General features: G+C 36.1%; 1 protein-coding gene across 6 annotated transcripts; it reads left to right on the forward strand.

Moving 5' to 3' along the window:
* The first annotated feature begins 1,720 nt into the window (after positions 1-1,720).
* LOC149017305 (HSP20-like chaperones superfamily protein) lies at positions 1,721-16,042 on the forward strand. 6 transcript variants are annotated; one of them, XM_089151636.1, is made up of 7 exons: positions 1,722-1,906; positions 10,281-10,388; positions 10,801-10,941; positions 11,138-11,251; positions 11,362-11,570; positions 12,024-13,022; positions 15,589-16,042. In XM_089151636.1, exons 6-7 carry the CDS (start codon positions 12,035-12,037, stop codon positions 15,837-15,839), a joined length of 1,239 nt encoding a protein of 412 aa, XP_089007762.1. In that variant the 5' UTR covers positions 1,722-1,906; positions 10,281-10,388; positions 10,801-10,941; positions 11,138-11,251; positions 11,362-11,570; positions 12,024-12,034; the 3' UTR covers positions 15,840-16,042. The 6 variants fall into 6 exon arrangements, with proteins under 6 accessions (XP_089007766.1, XP_089007762.1, XP_089007761.1 ...); XM_089151635.1 differs by lacking the exon at positions 10,801-10,941; XM_089151637.1 differs by lacking the exons at positions 10,801-10,941; positions 11,138-11,251.
* Positions 16,043-16,716: the final 674 nt, after the last annotated feature.

Here is a 16,716-nt window from a genome sequence, read left to right on the forward strand (position 1 = left end):
TGTGTTTTTCATTTGTAGAACGTTACGAATTACACATTACTGTAGATCTTTAATTTGTATCTGATTCTTCTCTTCCCATGTTTTTATTTAGAATTATTTTTTTAATCCATTTATTTAGACCTTCGTTGTTATAAAACATTGGGAAAATTTTAGGAATGATCTCCCCTTATGGGCTAGCAATCTTTACGATCTTATAATAACAAATTATGTAGAGCCACAAGTAAAAAATAAATTCTAAATTCTATCAATTTTCACACTGTGAGCCCCTATATTTCGTGGTCAATAGCCGGAGTACTCTGGGTATAAACGATCCAAACTCATTACTAACACCATCAAACTCATTGAGTTTTTATTTACTTAGTTTTAATATTAATCTCACTATCCTAAGTTTAAAAGGAGAGAAAAAAATTGCAAACAACAAGGAAGATGAATAATCGAATCCAATATAAGATTTTCATTCAAGGTTATTCTTGCATTTTTAAAAGTTTGACTTGTTGAATCGATATCAAGCTGTGATTTTTTTTTAGGGGTAAAGGGTGTCATCGATATATTTTCACTCGATAAGGAATTTGATTGATAAATTAGTTAACTATGAGGTGACAATAATTGTAGAGGATAATTTAAGATGAGATATTAAATTGTTTCATAAAGAAAACGCAAATATTATGGGATTGAGCTTCAGTCTTATGCAATAAATACCCAATACACTTTTAACGGAATTTGCAATTGTCGAATCAAGATCTCACTTGAGATTTCGACCTCGACCGTTTCTTTTTCAATGACTACACTTTTCGGGCTGAACAGTCTTGCATATTTATTTCATAGGACTTAAGCAAAATCCAATATTATGTAGTCAAGTGAAATTTTTGTAATAAAATCATTTTGATATTGGATGATAAGGTATTATGCACCTATCTACTTATTTTGAACTGGCAGTTGTGGGTGAATTCTAACCAGGGAGGGGAAAAGGTGGAGGCAATGGTTGCCGAGAAGAAGGGATGGTGGCTGCCAACAGTGATGGATGGTTTTCAACAAAATGTTGGGCGAAGATGGGTGTTGAAAATGTTGGATAGCACGAAGTAAAATGAAGGGATGATAATATCAATTGACAAAAAATATGGATAATTTTTCAATGAATAATTTTTCAAATTGTAAAAGGTGGTGTTAGCTATGTTCTGGAAAATCATAAAGGATAAATTTTACAAGCAGCCTCTGAACCGGTGCTATGCAACTCAGTGGTGGAAGGGGAAGCTCTCGCTATGAGATGTTTGCACTTTTAAAAAATTGTAATCATCTTCTGGTAAAGTCTAATTGTAAAATACTGGTCCAATATATAAACAGTGCTTTCAGTTCCCCTCCCCTATGCTTAGCTTCTCTGGTGGAGGATATTAGGGAGTTATGCTCATCTTTCCTCTCGTGCTCCTTTTGTTTTGTTCCAAGAGCGATAAAAGCAGTTGAGGATGCTCTTGCAAGGAGGGCCCTGTCGATCGTACGACAGTTTGACCTATTTTCATCATAGGCTGTTTCGCAGGTTGTTTTTTCTTTATTTCTGTTAATGAAACTTCTTACAAAAAAAAAAGAGAAAAAAGAAAATAGCTATTCATAATTTTTCCCAGTTAAATGTAAAAGGCATGGTTCACCCAGTTAAATCGGCTACCGGTAAAAAACACTTTTGAAAATGCGTTCGAGGATGTTGAGATCTTACTATTTCGAATCTAAAATAAGAGGGTATTTTTTAGGTATTTTGATTTTCACCGTCCACGTACACATGAGTGATGCAGATCGTTGGGGAAGAGACGGAAAGCTGAACAAGACGGCCATCGGAGCTCTGACTATTCGTTGCTTCATCAGGTTAACGGAGCTCCGATTTGTACTCGTTCGTTCTTCATTTTCTGGCAGACTGACGGTAAATTCCCAGAGAAACCCACATGTTCTTGGTTGCTTCATTGCTTATGCTTCTTTGTTTTCAGTTCACGTGGGCTTAAATCATCTGTGGAGTTTAGGGCTTATTGGTTCTTAATGATGTGTATAGATTGGAGACATTTTTTGAAATGAAGCAAAGGTTTTGTATTTAGTTCATGAGTTACCCGTTCTTACTCTTTAGTTCTATTTCGGATCCTTAAGCTTCGAAGATCATTAGCATGTTCCATTTATTTTATCTTTTCATTTGATTTTGTTGGATTAAAGCTGACAAATATATCATAATTGGTTCGATACTCTTTAGTTATAGATAGTAACTGTAACTTCCCGTTCGATTAGTATTGACAATAATAGAAATCCAGTTTCTGATCTCCATCTCGGAGTAACCCTTTTACTGAAGAAAAAAAAAATGTTGTTGTGCTCCTAAAACCCTTTAAACTATTGTCCAACCAGAAATAGGTAATAACTGCATCCTTCAGTTGAACAAAATTTGTCTTTTATTAATGTTTTTCTGTCAGTTGTTTTCTTTGCTGAACTCTGGACAAGTGAGCTTGATGCAAAGAATTACTGCAAACTTGATACACTTTAAAGCTCTTTCCCTCTTGCACAAACATGTCTCTTTTTTGTGGCAAGTATCCTATTAGATATATATTTCTAACAAGTTCTTTCCTCAAATGTTTAAGTGATATTGTTGATCCTGAGAATTGAGTAGATGTTATAGTCGTTATCCATAGTTCTGAACTTCCTGAGATCTCAGTAAAAAGATCTCAATCCAGTTCAAATATGTCTCTATTCCAAGTAATATTGGTAAACTTGACCATAATCTTACCAAGATTTTGGTTACACTTTGTACCATATCGCTGAAATGGTACAAAACTCATAATAAATAGGGAGTGTCTCAACCCTTTGTTCGGAATTTTAAATGAATGTCATCAACCTTGTTGGTTTGGACCCAAAGAAGTGAGGCAAGCTTAGATTTTGAATTATTGCTACATCATCACTTAGTACTATCGGGGTTGCCATATCACTGCTAAGAGATTGATGGCTGCTTACTGTGGAAGACTTGGCTATGTTGGAAGTGAAACTTTTAGTTTTTAACTACCTATTCAGTATTTATTTAATATTACATGTCTTCATCCATTATTGCATAATTTACTTGTTTTACTTGTCAATTATGCCTTGGGAGCGAAATCTTTGGTGTTGGACCTCCAAATCTCGATCTCTTGACTTGATTTGGAAGACCATTTGTTTTGAGGTCTCATCTAGACTTACCCCATCCCCCGGTGACTGACTCTTTCAGGAATAGGCTGATTGTTAGTTCTTGGAGTCTCACCTTCCCTTTAAGGCCTCCCTCTCCTTAGACTATGCCTCCGCTCTCCCACTTCGTATTTTGGCGTTGTTGTTTTAATCTAATTATTTATTCATCCCAAAAAAAATCCACTCCAAAATGAGACAACGCCTAACAAATAGCTAATTAGGTAGCTTGATCGAAATAGACTTCCAATCTTCGAGGTGATTCAATGACTGGAAACACATTAAAAGACCTCGCATATGCATGGAGGCTAAGACAACCCTAATAAGAAACTATTGAGGGTGGGTCATGTTACTTAAGTGATCAACTGATGGGTTGATGGGGACCATGCATATCATGTTGTAAACCAAATAAATATTGTTTCTTGGTGAATGTCATCTTTATAGATAAAGTTGTTTGTGGAGGACACAAGCATTTTATGACAATAATCTTCAATCTCTCCCTTGTGTGTGGACGAATTATGATCAATAACCAACATTTCAAAACAAATAATTACCATTAATCAGCATTTCAAAGTATGAGTATCCCCCCCCCCCCCCCAAAAAAAAAAAAAAAAAAAAAAAAAAAGAAAAGGAACAAAAACCAATACTTAAGAGTATTTGCAAATATTCTCAAGTGGCTCCCCCCTCCTCAAAGGAAAAAAAAAAAAAAAAAAAAAAAAACTCAAGCTAGCAAATGAAATTCTAATAATAAGAATTTCCAACCTTCCCCCTCGTTGTAGTCATGTAGTCTCCATGAAATTATCAATCTTCAAAAAATTTCAAATCCCAAACTAGGTACCACCAAAGCAATAAATTTGCAAACATACAGACCAATGCCAATTATGTAAATTATGACAATACGTGAGCGACAACCCAAACAAATATACCAAATAATGCAATATGAGAATCCAAAACCTACTCAGAGTGCTTATGTACCCAATGAATCCACAGGGATCCAAGGATGAAAGGGAAATGGCAGTTTAGTGAATTGCAAGAAATTCTCAAGTGGCCATTGGTAAACAAGGGATATATGTAGGGCATTAGTAATTGTGTTGGGATAGAAGATCTCGCTCTCGAGTGAGATCTCGCTACCATGAAAAACTGAGATCTTGACCATCTCAGCGAGATCTCGGTCGAGATATGCTATTTTTTGGGCATCAACTTGGTAGCCCATCTCGGTGGGTTTTAGGGTCCCAGTTGGGCTAAAACTTGGTATTTAGCATATTTAAGGCCTTTTGAACACACACTAGTGGCCTTGGATTTGTGAGAAAACAGCCCTAAGTATGATTTCTAAGTCTACCCATAGTGTGAAACCGAAATGCTGTAGGATTAAAGAATTCAAGGTTATATAACATGTAATATAAAACCATTAAAGCATATAAATGAAAATCAAGTGTATCTAATACATCAAATAACTTAAATGTCATCAAGATTCCATCCATATGAGTATTACAATATTGACTTTCGAGAATAGAATGATAAAAGTATACAACTATTATAAGTTCTATATAAGTCATTAACGCATAAGTTCATAAGACAAGTAGAGGATGATTGAGCTTCTTTTGATGTTGTAGATGTGTTAAGAGTAGTTGCAAGTGAAAATTTGGCTGAAATCCGCAAAAAATGGGGCACAATTTGAGAGTTCCAGCGAGATATGGCAAGATTTGGGGCGAGATATGGCGAGATCTTGAGTGAGATATCCCATTTCGCAGATCTCGACCTTGATCTCGTCTCGGTTTTTGAAAAAACCGAGATATCTCACGAGATCTCCCACCATGGTTGGGACAGAGTTGGCAATAACACTATGTATATGATGGAATTAGGCACAAAGGGAGGGACAACTATGGAATTTAAAAATAAAGAGTAGAGCATTATGGAAAGCACTTATTGTGTTGAGAATTTAAGAGAGTTTTCTTCCTAAAAAATAAATTCAAAGACTGGGTGTATTGAGAATATGAATGGAAAGTTCTCTTCCTCGAAAAAATCAATTGAGAGATTGAGCGTATTGAGAATTTAACGAGAAAGTTTTCTTCCTCGAATAATCAGTTGAGAGACTGAGGGTACTGAGAATTTGAAGAGAAAGTTTTCTACCTTGAAAAATCATTTGAGACTTGAGAGACTGAGTACCCACCCACTTTCAACTCAGATCCAGGGCGAGGAGAAGGCGGTAATCGGGAAACCTTATATTGTGGAAATCGCATACCCAGCAAAAATTACTATCTTGCTGAAATCTTCTTCAACCCTTGCTGAATTCCTGAAACAAATCACTACCTGGAAAGTAGATTTAAAAATCTTCTTGTTGGGTTTTTGGGCTTAACTAACATTTGCCCATTATTTAGGTTCATATTCACTCAGGGTTTTGGCTAGGGGTATTACTGACCTTTCTCATTATGGGAGTGGTTAGGGTTAGGAGAGTATTATATATATTCTATCCTGGGGCCTCACAGCCACACTCTCATGTATGTGTGTTTTATTTCCCACTGAATGTAAGAGAGGGAAAAGCTGTGGAGGATCTAGGGCAAAAAGCCTTAGGCGCTTGATTGAGGCTTAGAGATCAAGAGATTGACAACAACCATATGGAGAAGGTATGAAATTTATCTTCCTTTTGATTCGATTAGTTATCGTATCCTAATTTGTGTATGGGCCTATGGGGTCAATTTTGGGTTTTGATAAAAAGCCAATGTTTTTCCAAATTTGACGCTTTTGTGAATTAAGCAGAGATCTATTTAGAAACCAGAGGAAACCAGGAATTCATGTTCAGCAAATCCGGATCTTTGAACCATTTCATTCATGTGGGCAGTTCCATGCGATAGGCGTATCACTTGCAAATCCATCAAAGATAAAACAGCGCAAGTAAAAATCACAGAAACCAGTGTGATTCAACCCCAGTAACCGGGTTTTTCTTTTTCCATCAAAACAAGAGAGGCTTCTCTCTTTTTTTGTTTTGTTTTGTTTTGTTGTGTGTTTTTTTTTTTTTTAGGTTGAAGATATGCAGGGACCTCCATCATTAGACTTTTATTTTTTCTTCTTTCCCTTATTTTTCCTAGCTCCAAAACAATGTTACCATGTAAGGATCAGTGAAGAAGAATAAGAGAACTGAGCAAAAGAGAATAGATTTAGGGACGAAGACGGGATAGACTGCCAGAGCTTAGGAATTGATACTCTAGCAATCCCCCTTACTATAATAAACAAATTACAATCAAATATGGAAAGTATGCCCTTGTGCAGCAAGAAAGCAGAAACTAGAAATTTGGTCAAAATAGGAAAAAAGATGTAGCTTAACTAGAAAATGAATAAAACAGAATAATAAAGTTAACAACTAATTGCGAGAGGGACTGGCTGATGTAGTTCTTGATTGGAAGTAGACCAACTAGAAGCCAAAATCCAGGACCTTCTATGTACAAGCTAGTATGGCTAGCTTAAATTTAGGGGTTTTGGTCTACTTTGTGTTAGGGTTTGATGGTATTGTTGAGGTTAGGTATTAGATTTACTAATTCTTGTCAAAAGATGACTCAGTTTTAGGGTTGAACAAGGAGAACAGTGTGAAGTAGACATATGGAGAAACTAGGAGAACTATGGAAATGAATTGTTTGGTTTGCATGAATCATAGAATTGTTAAATCTATATATTAGGCTAGGGAAAACATCCAATTTACAAGAAATCATATGAGGGAACTAGGAGAACAGTGGGAAGTCAAATGTATTAGGGTAGCAATGGGGTAGTGTTTGCTTGTGTCTAAAAATGCTATGTAAGTGCATGTGTCACAATCAAGTAGTAAAGAATAAGTAGAGTATCGATCCCACAGAGATATTATCCTTGAATCTCAATGTAAAAGAGATACTAATTTAAACAAGAATGACAAATTACTTTGATTAACGAACGAATTAAACGAAAGACAGACGAATTAAACAAGAGGTCCTAAGAGCACGCAATAAAAAGAACTATAATAAGTGGTAAGAATGTTGGGAATCAATTTCCCCTCCCTTAAATTTGGGTTGTGAATGCTACAACAAAGCTACAGTGCAAGGCTTATCAGAGAACCTAAAACAACATTGTCTACAAGCATCTTTTGATCCACTTATGTATTAACATCCTAGTTTAAAATCATCATATTCCTATGGGGAATTGAATTGAGGAGGTGAATTACGATTGGGTTCCAATGGTGGTTACATGAGACAAATGAAAATCCCCATCCTTCCAACTAATTAGCTAAATTCACATAAGGATCAAGCTAACACATGTTATTCAACATTGATCTAGCTCCACTTAACTTTCCAGTTAAACCACAACATTCACTCAAGGATGGCCAATCGATAAATGAAATTTACTCAAAAACATGCATGTTTAAAACACTGATAATAAACTGTGTTATAACAAAGTTACTACAAACTGAATAATCACAGCTCAAATCACAGGTTTGGGTAGTCTTATCATCTTGACAAAATAAAAAACTAGCTCATATTAAAGTTCAAATACAGAGAAATAAATGCAGCCATTAAAGAGTTCAACTAGTACACAAAGAAATAGAAAACACAAAACCCAATAGAGAATTAGAAGAATGCTTCGAAAATGCTCCAGCTCCCTATTGCCAGCCGCTCTTCCTCTTTGCTGAATTCCTCCCTGTGCGTATCTAGTTCTTTTCCATGCAACTTTACTTAATTACATATAGGATCTTTCATTTGGACCTCCTGAGATTTAACCTAAGTCACTTTTAACCCAAAAAAATTGATGGTTTGCATATGCCATGGTATGAAAAAAGAACTAATTAATGATAGATCCTTTTTTTTATTGACCAAAATACCCTTATTTATTTTTAATTTTTTTTAATACAATTGTACGGCTGACCATTAGATTAGCATCACATATATAGATTTTGATCTAACGATTGTAATAAGAAAATTGAGGTATACTAGTAATTATAACTTTCTTTTCAATACATTCAAGGGTTTTTTTAGATTCTAAATTTACAGCATCAAACCTTGACTGAAGAAGTGTTGTCATTGGAACTCATTCGCAGATCTGTCCGTTTTCTTTCTATCTTCCTGCAAGTCTTTCATGGGAGAAGTAAAGGATGTGTATCCTGCATTTCTTTAGTGATTTCAAATATTGGAATCATTCATTCCAAACCAAGTCTATCAATTGGGGTTAAAATCAGCCAATCCTAAGGGGTACCGGAGTTGAGTAGGTGGTTTGATGTCAATTTGCGACCAAATCTATGTGATCCGACTACAGTTTGGAGTTTTGAAACTCTAGGTGGCCGATTCAACGACTTTTCACTTAGGTTGCTGTGAATTAGATTTGTGTGCAACTCCGTCAAGAACCAGAGCATAGACAGAGTGTCAAGAACTTCCAAAGAATCAACTCTGTCACATGAGATTGATGAGTTAAGCTCTTTTACAAAATCTTGTTTAGTAGTAACTTCTTTTACACCCTTGTTCTATTCAATCGATGATTTTGAGCACAAAAAATTCCTTCCCATCTCAAATTGAACAGACCAGAAGGAGCGGAAAAAAAGGTAATTGAAATAAGAACAATACAAGTAAAAAGCTTCGATCTTCAACTCAAAAACCCACTCCTTATTTCTCCCAACCATCCAGTAATACCAACTTTTACTTCATCTCCTTCTTTCCTTTGGCTATCTTTAGTGAGCAAACTTGCTCAAACTGTAAGACCTCATAGTCACCATGAGAAGTAGCAGATCAAGAAGTCTAGATGTCAAAGATAGAAAAGTAGAGAAGGTAAACAAATAAAATAAATAAAAAATAGAGAGAAGGGTTTGATTATGTAAATTTAGAATATGAAAACCCCTTAATATAAAAAGAAAATTATAATTGTAGGTATACCTCAGTTTTTTTATTGGGATCGTCAGATCGAAATCTATATATGCAATGCTAATCTGACGGTCAGCCGAAAAAATAAAATAAAATAAAATAAAATAAATTATATATATATATATATATATAAAAAATATCTAAGGGTATTTTGGTCATAAAAAAACCAATTTGTCCTTAATTGGTTCCTTTTTATACCGCAGGGGAGGAAAATGGAAACGCAGCAAACCGTCAACTTTTTTGGGTTAAAAGTGACTTAGGTCAAATCTCAAGGGGTCCAAATGAAAATTACCCTTCATTTTTGTATATGTACAAAATAGACCCTGTGACACGTAATTGATTGTTGTTAACCCCTTAAGGTCCATTTAAGACCCAATTAGGAAGCTGAAATGCACAAAACTTAGTGTAAGATGACCTTTCAATCCGTTGGCTTCATTTTTACCATTTAATTTTGCATTTGGATCCATCTCAAATATTTCTCACACCGGATATTGGATACTATGGCTGGTGTCACTATCACTTGTAGTACATATTCTTTTTCCCGGAATATCAGCCTAGATTCCCTTGAACCTCTTCATTGATAATCCAGAGAATAAGTGTTAGTACCATAGTGATTAGTGACAGATGTCCCCTCAAGTCTAAGGCCAAGGTAACACGTTTCTTCCTCAATCAAAACTGGCATAGTACGTGTAGGAACAAACAAAGTTATATTCTTCGGCTGTACCCACACCTATGTGTATTCACATTTGTACCTGACCCCCATTGTGGTTAGGCGTGCTGGATGCTATAATCAGGTTGTGCACCCAAACCTTGGTCATGACTACCAATATATTGAAGACATGGAAACACTTTTGCTCACAATAGCATAATGATGAATATCAATGAGTTAAAAGCAAAGAGCATAAATGTTCAATTACAAACTGTTCTGGGCCAATCCATCCATGCTTTAGACAGACACATGTATCCAACAGGTATAATGTGTATTTCAGTGTTATGGAAGGTACCCATGACATCTCTACTAGTAATATGTGAATAGGGTAAAAAAGTGATATTTATAATAATTTCATGCAATTTACCAACTTCATGTTTCAGATTTCGATTTAGGCAGTGAGGCTTTACTGTGGAAATTTCATCCATTTTCTTATGCCAATCCTGTTAGTGGTGCATCCAAAATGATGAGACCTTTCCTTTTAGTTTCCTCTCTCTTTCTTGGTGATTTACATGGTGTTGTTGCAGGAGGGTTAGATTGTTGATTGCTAGAGGCGAAGTGTGTTTCTTTGGTCGTCAGGTTTTTGGAATGTCATCTAAGTTTTGACTTAGAGCAGAAGACATGCTTAAATGTTGGTGAGTCACAATTTGCTTTGGTAAAGGAACTTTGTCTTGATATTCATCGCAGTAATTGATTCAATAAAAATGAGCGCAAATGAAAGCTTGTTGATGTTGGGGTGATCCTGCAGCCAGTGTTGTCTATAGTATGCTGAATGGACTGGAAAGTGTGGATTATTTATAAAGGATAAACTTCTTTTATTTCTGAGTGTTATTTATGAAGACTAGTTGTAATGATAAGCCATCTAAATCGCTTGACCTAAGCCTTCACACCACCACTGGTGTTACTTTTATTTCTTCTAAGTTGGACTGGCTTGTTATGTAACATGTCATTGATGTCAGAGATGTAAATACATTCAGAAGGGTTTTTCACAGTTACTCTCAAACTGGGTGATAAATGGTGGTTTTTCTATTTTAAAAAACTGAAAAGGTGCTGCATGGTGGAGATCCTGGCCCCCATAGTGCAAGCAGCACTTATGCAGTACCAATGTTTGAATCCACGACCTTCTGACTTGAGCAGTGATTGGACAAAGGCTTCATTCCATTAGGCTATCAAACCTTGCTAGTGGTGGTAAGTGGTGCCTTTGATGCTTTCTTCATGAAATATTTTCTTGTTGAGGGCAATACATTGACTATGCTCCTGAGCCAGCATCTAGTTTTTCTCCTTGTTCTGATATTGCTCCTTAGAGATTGAATGGTACAAAATATTAAAATTATGTGTTGGCAGTGAAATAAGTCAAAATCTTTATTGCTGTCAATTGTGCAAGGTTCTGATTTGTTACATGTGCTTGGTGAGTTACCATACGTCCAGTACAAGGCACTTTCCTAGTGCAGTATTTCTTAGCCATATGAGTTGCAGTACATACCGTATGCTTTGAAAGGTGATCAATTATCATTTCCTGGTTATATCATGCCTTTTTCACTTTGGCTTTTAGGATTTGCTTCTCCATGGATCTTGTGTTTTGGATTGAATATGTTTTTCGTCATGCAGGCTAGTCAAGGTTCAAGAATGAAGTTTTTTTTTGGATGAATAAATAATATATTAAAAGCACAAACAGCACAACAAGGGTCAAGAATGAAGTTTGTTTACTATAGTATCCATGGTCCTTGAACCATGTTGTGAGCATGTCATGACTGCTACTCTTCATTATATATCTTACTGGGTGGTTCCAAGATGATGTTATTCTTGCAGAGAATCAGGTTTGTTACTTGGCCTTACTAAAACTAGGTGGCAGTAAATTTGCCCTGTAACTGTTTCTTTCCACTTATGTTGTTCCTTCAGATTGCTGCATTGTAGCGTTTCCTCTTATGATTTGAAAAACTTGTTGCCTTATCTTCATTTGTCCTCGAGAAAGTATTTCTTATTTTTCACTTAAAGATGAATGATCCTCTGAAGTAGGCTTTGTAGTTGACTATCTTGCTGGTCTCATATAGAGCCATAACTGGTGCTACAGGCTTGACCGGCCAGGTTGGTTTTGAGGTCAAGAGCTTTACCCGCTTGGGTTGGCACTGTTTAGCATGATACCACGCTAGGATCTGGCTACCATGGCACATGCGGTTTTGTGGTTGTCTCTACTATGCTCAATTATCTGCTTCACAAGGATTTGCCATCTACTGGACATGATTCTAATTTGTTCTCACTTCCTGAAACAGGTGAATCAAGCATGGATAAAGAAGCTGAATCAGGAGATGGAGAGATGGATAAACAGGACAATAATGACCCTCCCAGACAGCTGGTCGAAGCATCCTTCAATGACCAGATATTTTTGATCAACTTCATAATGGGAATCTTTTTGGGTCCTGATGTCAAAACTGATATTCCAAGGCGGTCAGCCGCCCAAAGGATGGCTGAAGGTCTGCACCCGTACAGCTTAAATGATTTGGGCTCTTCATTTGTTAGTCTTCCTCAAATAGAAAATTTATACTACTATATTTTGCGGCATGCGCACCCAAGTGCAGTATTAAAACTGCATCCACTATACATGTACTTCAAGGGTAAATTATCTTCTCTGGGGTCTGTGTTGCTTGATAATACTCAGCAATTTACAAGTTTCTTCCCTCTAAATCTTCATAAGCAAACAAGGTACAGAGGTAGCCATAAGGTTAATGGAATCATTCTGATTGACATTCCTGATACTTCATACATTAAATTAGAGGATCTGGAAAAGTTCAAGCATTTAACTGGAATGTATGATATTAAGATCAATATAGGAGAAATCCAATTATACACCCATGGTTACCGGACTGAGAAAGAAGAAAGTGACAAAGACAAGATGAGTAAGGAAACAGAAATAAAAGGGGCTCTCAGTGGAAATGCTAGTGCCACTGCAAAGCATCAAGTTGGAATGAAGAAAAGGAGCCGTACTGATCCCTTTCTAATGGAAACACCGCCTCAACTTTGTCCTGCACCAATACAAGCCCATCCAATTGAAGGAAACTTTTCACTAAGTACCTGTGAATTGGGTGTGCCTTCAATGGTGTCACTTTCCTCGACCCTCAAGTTGGAACAATGGACCTCAAATTTCTCTATCATTTTAACAGGAACTGCGAAAGAAGGGAGAGCTGGGCCACCTGTTGGTCTTGTTGACATAGGAATGAGTAAGGATGCATATCTTTTTAGAGTCGCTCTGCCTGGTGTCAAAAGGGATCAAGGTAGGTTTTTGTTTCCCTGCTCTTTGCCATGGTTTAATGCATGAGTTTACACCTTGTTTTCATACATATGCATTGTTGTTTAATTAAGATGTAATTATATATGTTCAAGTGGCCTGACTAGTGGAGCTAGCGATTGAACCAGGCGCACCCTGCAGGACCTGGCAGCATTGGGCAACACATCATAAGTAACAGGATTAGTGCTGTTGACTGATCAAACATCTTTTCTCTAATGACTTTGTATATTGCGTAGCTAAAGTTGTTTAGGTGAACTTTTTGAAACTCAGAACTCCCCTGTTTAGGCTTGTGTTGTTTTTCTTTGTTTTGCACATTTTATTTCTCGAAATGTTAGGAACTGTGTCTTGAATTCTTGACATTTTTGAGAGTTGACCAAACCCCTTGCCCCTAATTCCAAAAAGAAAAGAATAAAACAAACAACTAAGAGAAAAGCGTTGTTCAAAGTAGTCAAGTGTTTCTGTTTTCTAATGGGAGAAATAAATTTACGTTTGGGTCTTGACATTTCTTCGGACGATTCCTTTTGGGTTGTCTCTCTTCCCCCCCCCCCCCCCCCTCATTTTTCTTGGTTTAGTTCTTCCCTTCGATTTAGATCTGCTGATTGTCCTTGATGCCTTGGATTAGGCTTTGGCAATTTCATCAGTAGAGAAACAGGAATATCCTGATGGAGTTTCTGTGTTGTCTGACTTTTGCCTCAGAACTGCTCTTTCACATTTCATAATGTACATCTCATATGAAATTGACAGTTATTTGTTCTTTACAAAGATTGCTAGCAGGCTTGATGCATTCTTTCCTTTCCTCCAAGGTCTTTTGATATGTTACCAGTGTTATCCAGTTGACTGATATTCAAGCTGATCTGAGTCAGGTCTCAAATGTTGCTTCTTGATGTCACCTATAGGCCTATAAGTTACGTATTTCATTATAAATTACATAATTAAAAGGTAGGTCATCTGTTTTACCCCACACACCTGGTAACAAAAAAGTAGGGTAATCTCTGGTCTGCAAAAGGCACACATAGATCCTTTCTTATCTGGTTGTCCTTAGACTGATCGGTCCCTCTAACTGTTAAATAGTACACCATCACCTGACTAAAACTGTTCTGATGGTTGTAAACCTTGGAGAGTGGAGAGTATATGGTCCTCATCTACAAAACTTGAAGAACTTCCTCGTATCACATAGGAATCAGCAGCCCCATGCAACGGCTTAGCGTTTGCTGCTGTTGGAAGTTATTTTACATAGAAAATCTGTTGCTTATTGGATCCCCATATGGTTATGGTGATTCAAGCAAAGAAAAAGATATCAACGGATATGTAACAAGATTGTGGAGATCTACGGATGGTCAAAGCTTGTTTGTTGCATGATTGTGCTGCCATTTTATAGGTTATTCATGTACAGAATCCAACAAGATTGGATTAATGGATCACCCCATCCCTTTGTATATTATGTTAATTATTTGGAGGGAGCATAAAAAGTATTTTTCTATATACTTTTCTTCTTATGAAATTGCCAAAATAAGTTTGGCAAAGATCTAATAGAGAGGGGGGTACTGATGGTGGTGAAGATGGACAATAAAAATGCATTTTAGGGTGGTTTATTCTCTTCTTGAGCATGGGGTGTTCTTTCTAAGCTTGGTATATGCCTTAATGTGTAGGGAAAAAATGATTATACAAAACCCAGCTTGGTATTTAATCAGCATTGCTGTTTCCAAATATCAAGACAAAATTATATTTGATACAATAAGAATGGATAGATCTCAAATGGGCTGAAGGGAATAAATTGGCTTTTGACTAATGTAGGAGGCAATGGGATAGTCTGGACTTGAATGCATTGTGGCATATCTAGGGAAATATTCAAACCTTTGGTAAAGCGAATAAGATGAGCAGGAGTTTGGTTTATATCTATTAAAACATGGAGTAAATATTGGTGTTCAGCCAAAAATTAGCAAAAAGAAAATGTTCATAGCATAAAAAGTGATGTTGACAAATACCTTGTTATGCATACTGCATATATTACATTTACAAATCTTAATGGTGGGTAAATTTAGTAAAATTTCCTCTTGTTCTTTCTGAATTTTCTGATCATGAAAAAAAAAAAGCAAACTTCTTTAAGTGATTCTTGAAGTTGCACCATCTGTTGAAAGATGTTTAACTGGGATTATTAGTCTGACTCTCAATATCCCTTACTCACTTTTTTCACATAGTGGTTTTGAATTAATCAAACCATTTCCATCCTGTTGCTAATTGGATAGTATGTTGACAGTATCAAGGTGTGATATTCTAAAACCTTTTAGTAGACCATAACGTTACAAGGTTAGGTGAAAACCTTGAAAGGGTAGTATTGTGTGTACATGGTGATTCTTATGCACTTAGTGTTGTATCTTTTATAAATGAAAATAACACATGAGATGGTTTCTTCTGGTCTTGTATAGGCTTCACTGAGTGTCTTCTTCTGTGACTTATCACCCCTGTTCTCTCTGGATGATTATAGTTAGTGCTTGGAAATCTATGACATTTTATTTTGTGCCCTCATTCATACAGTGGATGTTTCTGAGCAGGTCAGTTTAGTTGTGAGATCGAACACAACGGGAAGGTTCATATCAGAGGGGTGATAGCAACAGGTGAAAGATCTGTCCTTAGACATTCGCGTTTATTTCAGATGAAGACCCAGCACCTTTGCCCTCCTGGACCCTTCACAGTCTCGTTCAGATTGCCAGGACCGGTGGACCCAAGATTGTTTTCACCTGACTTCAGGCCAGATGGAATCCTTGAAGCCGTAGTGATGAAATACAAAGTACCTGGTGCATAATAAGGGTGACTGACTCTTCCCTCAACCGTATAGATATATAGTTTTAATTGTATGTGTCATTTGCATTGTAGTGGACTAACTTTGTTCTCTTTTCATTCTCAGCTGATTGATTATCTTCTTCTTGTAATTCTTGTGTCCCCTTCCTAATTGTTAGAATTTCTGTAACAATAGATGAATAATTAATCAGGTTTTTTTTTTTAATCTTAAAAGAGTAAAAAAAATATCTTTCTGATTTTGGTTTTTGTTTGAGTGATTAAATCAGGTTACCTTAGAGTGTGTGGGAATGATTGCTTTGCCGTGGTAAATGTTCAATGTCTAAGCGCATGACCTGGTAATATTTTATTTTCCTCCATTTATTTTATGAAAAAATTACATACATCTTTGGATTTGCAAGTTATCATGTTTACATCTCCTGTAAAGTCTTGGTTTCATAGCTTAAACAAAAACCAAGGAAAATGTATTGAAAAATAATGTGGCTAGTGGGTAGCATTTGTATAGAAAATTTAAAGAAAATGATAACTTGAGGTGTAAAACAGTATTTAATTGGAATTTGGTAGAAGAATGAGGTGAGGGACTAATTTTTAGTAGAATTTTTTTTTGGGTTGAAAGGATTTGGTCAACAAGAATATCAGGATGAGAAGCGAAAGGCTAGTTATAAAGTAATAGATTTTCAGAATCCAAGCTCTATGTGGAATCTTGACCAATAAAAATCAAACTATATATATATATATATATATATATATATATATATATATATATATATATATATATATATATATATATATATATTGGTTTTATGGGTTTTAGTCTTAGCAGAGAGAATCATTGACCCAGATTTGGATATGACACTACTGAAGAAACACATTAGACCGTTAAG

The sequence above is a fragment of the Hakea prostrata genome, chromosome 4, assembly GCF_041222555.1.
Source record: "Hakea prostrata isolate BN-2017 chromosome 4, UWA_Hpros_2, whole genome shotgun sequence".
Taxonomy (NCBI): Eukaryota; Viridiplantae; Streptophyta; class Magnoliopsida; order Proteales; family Proteaceae; genus Hakea; species Hakea prostrata.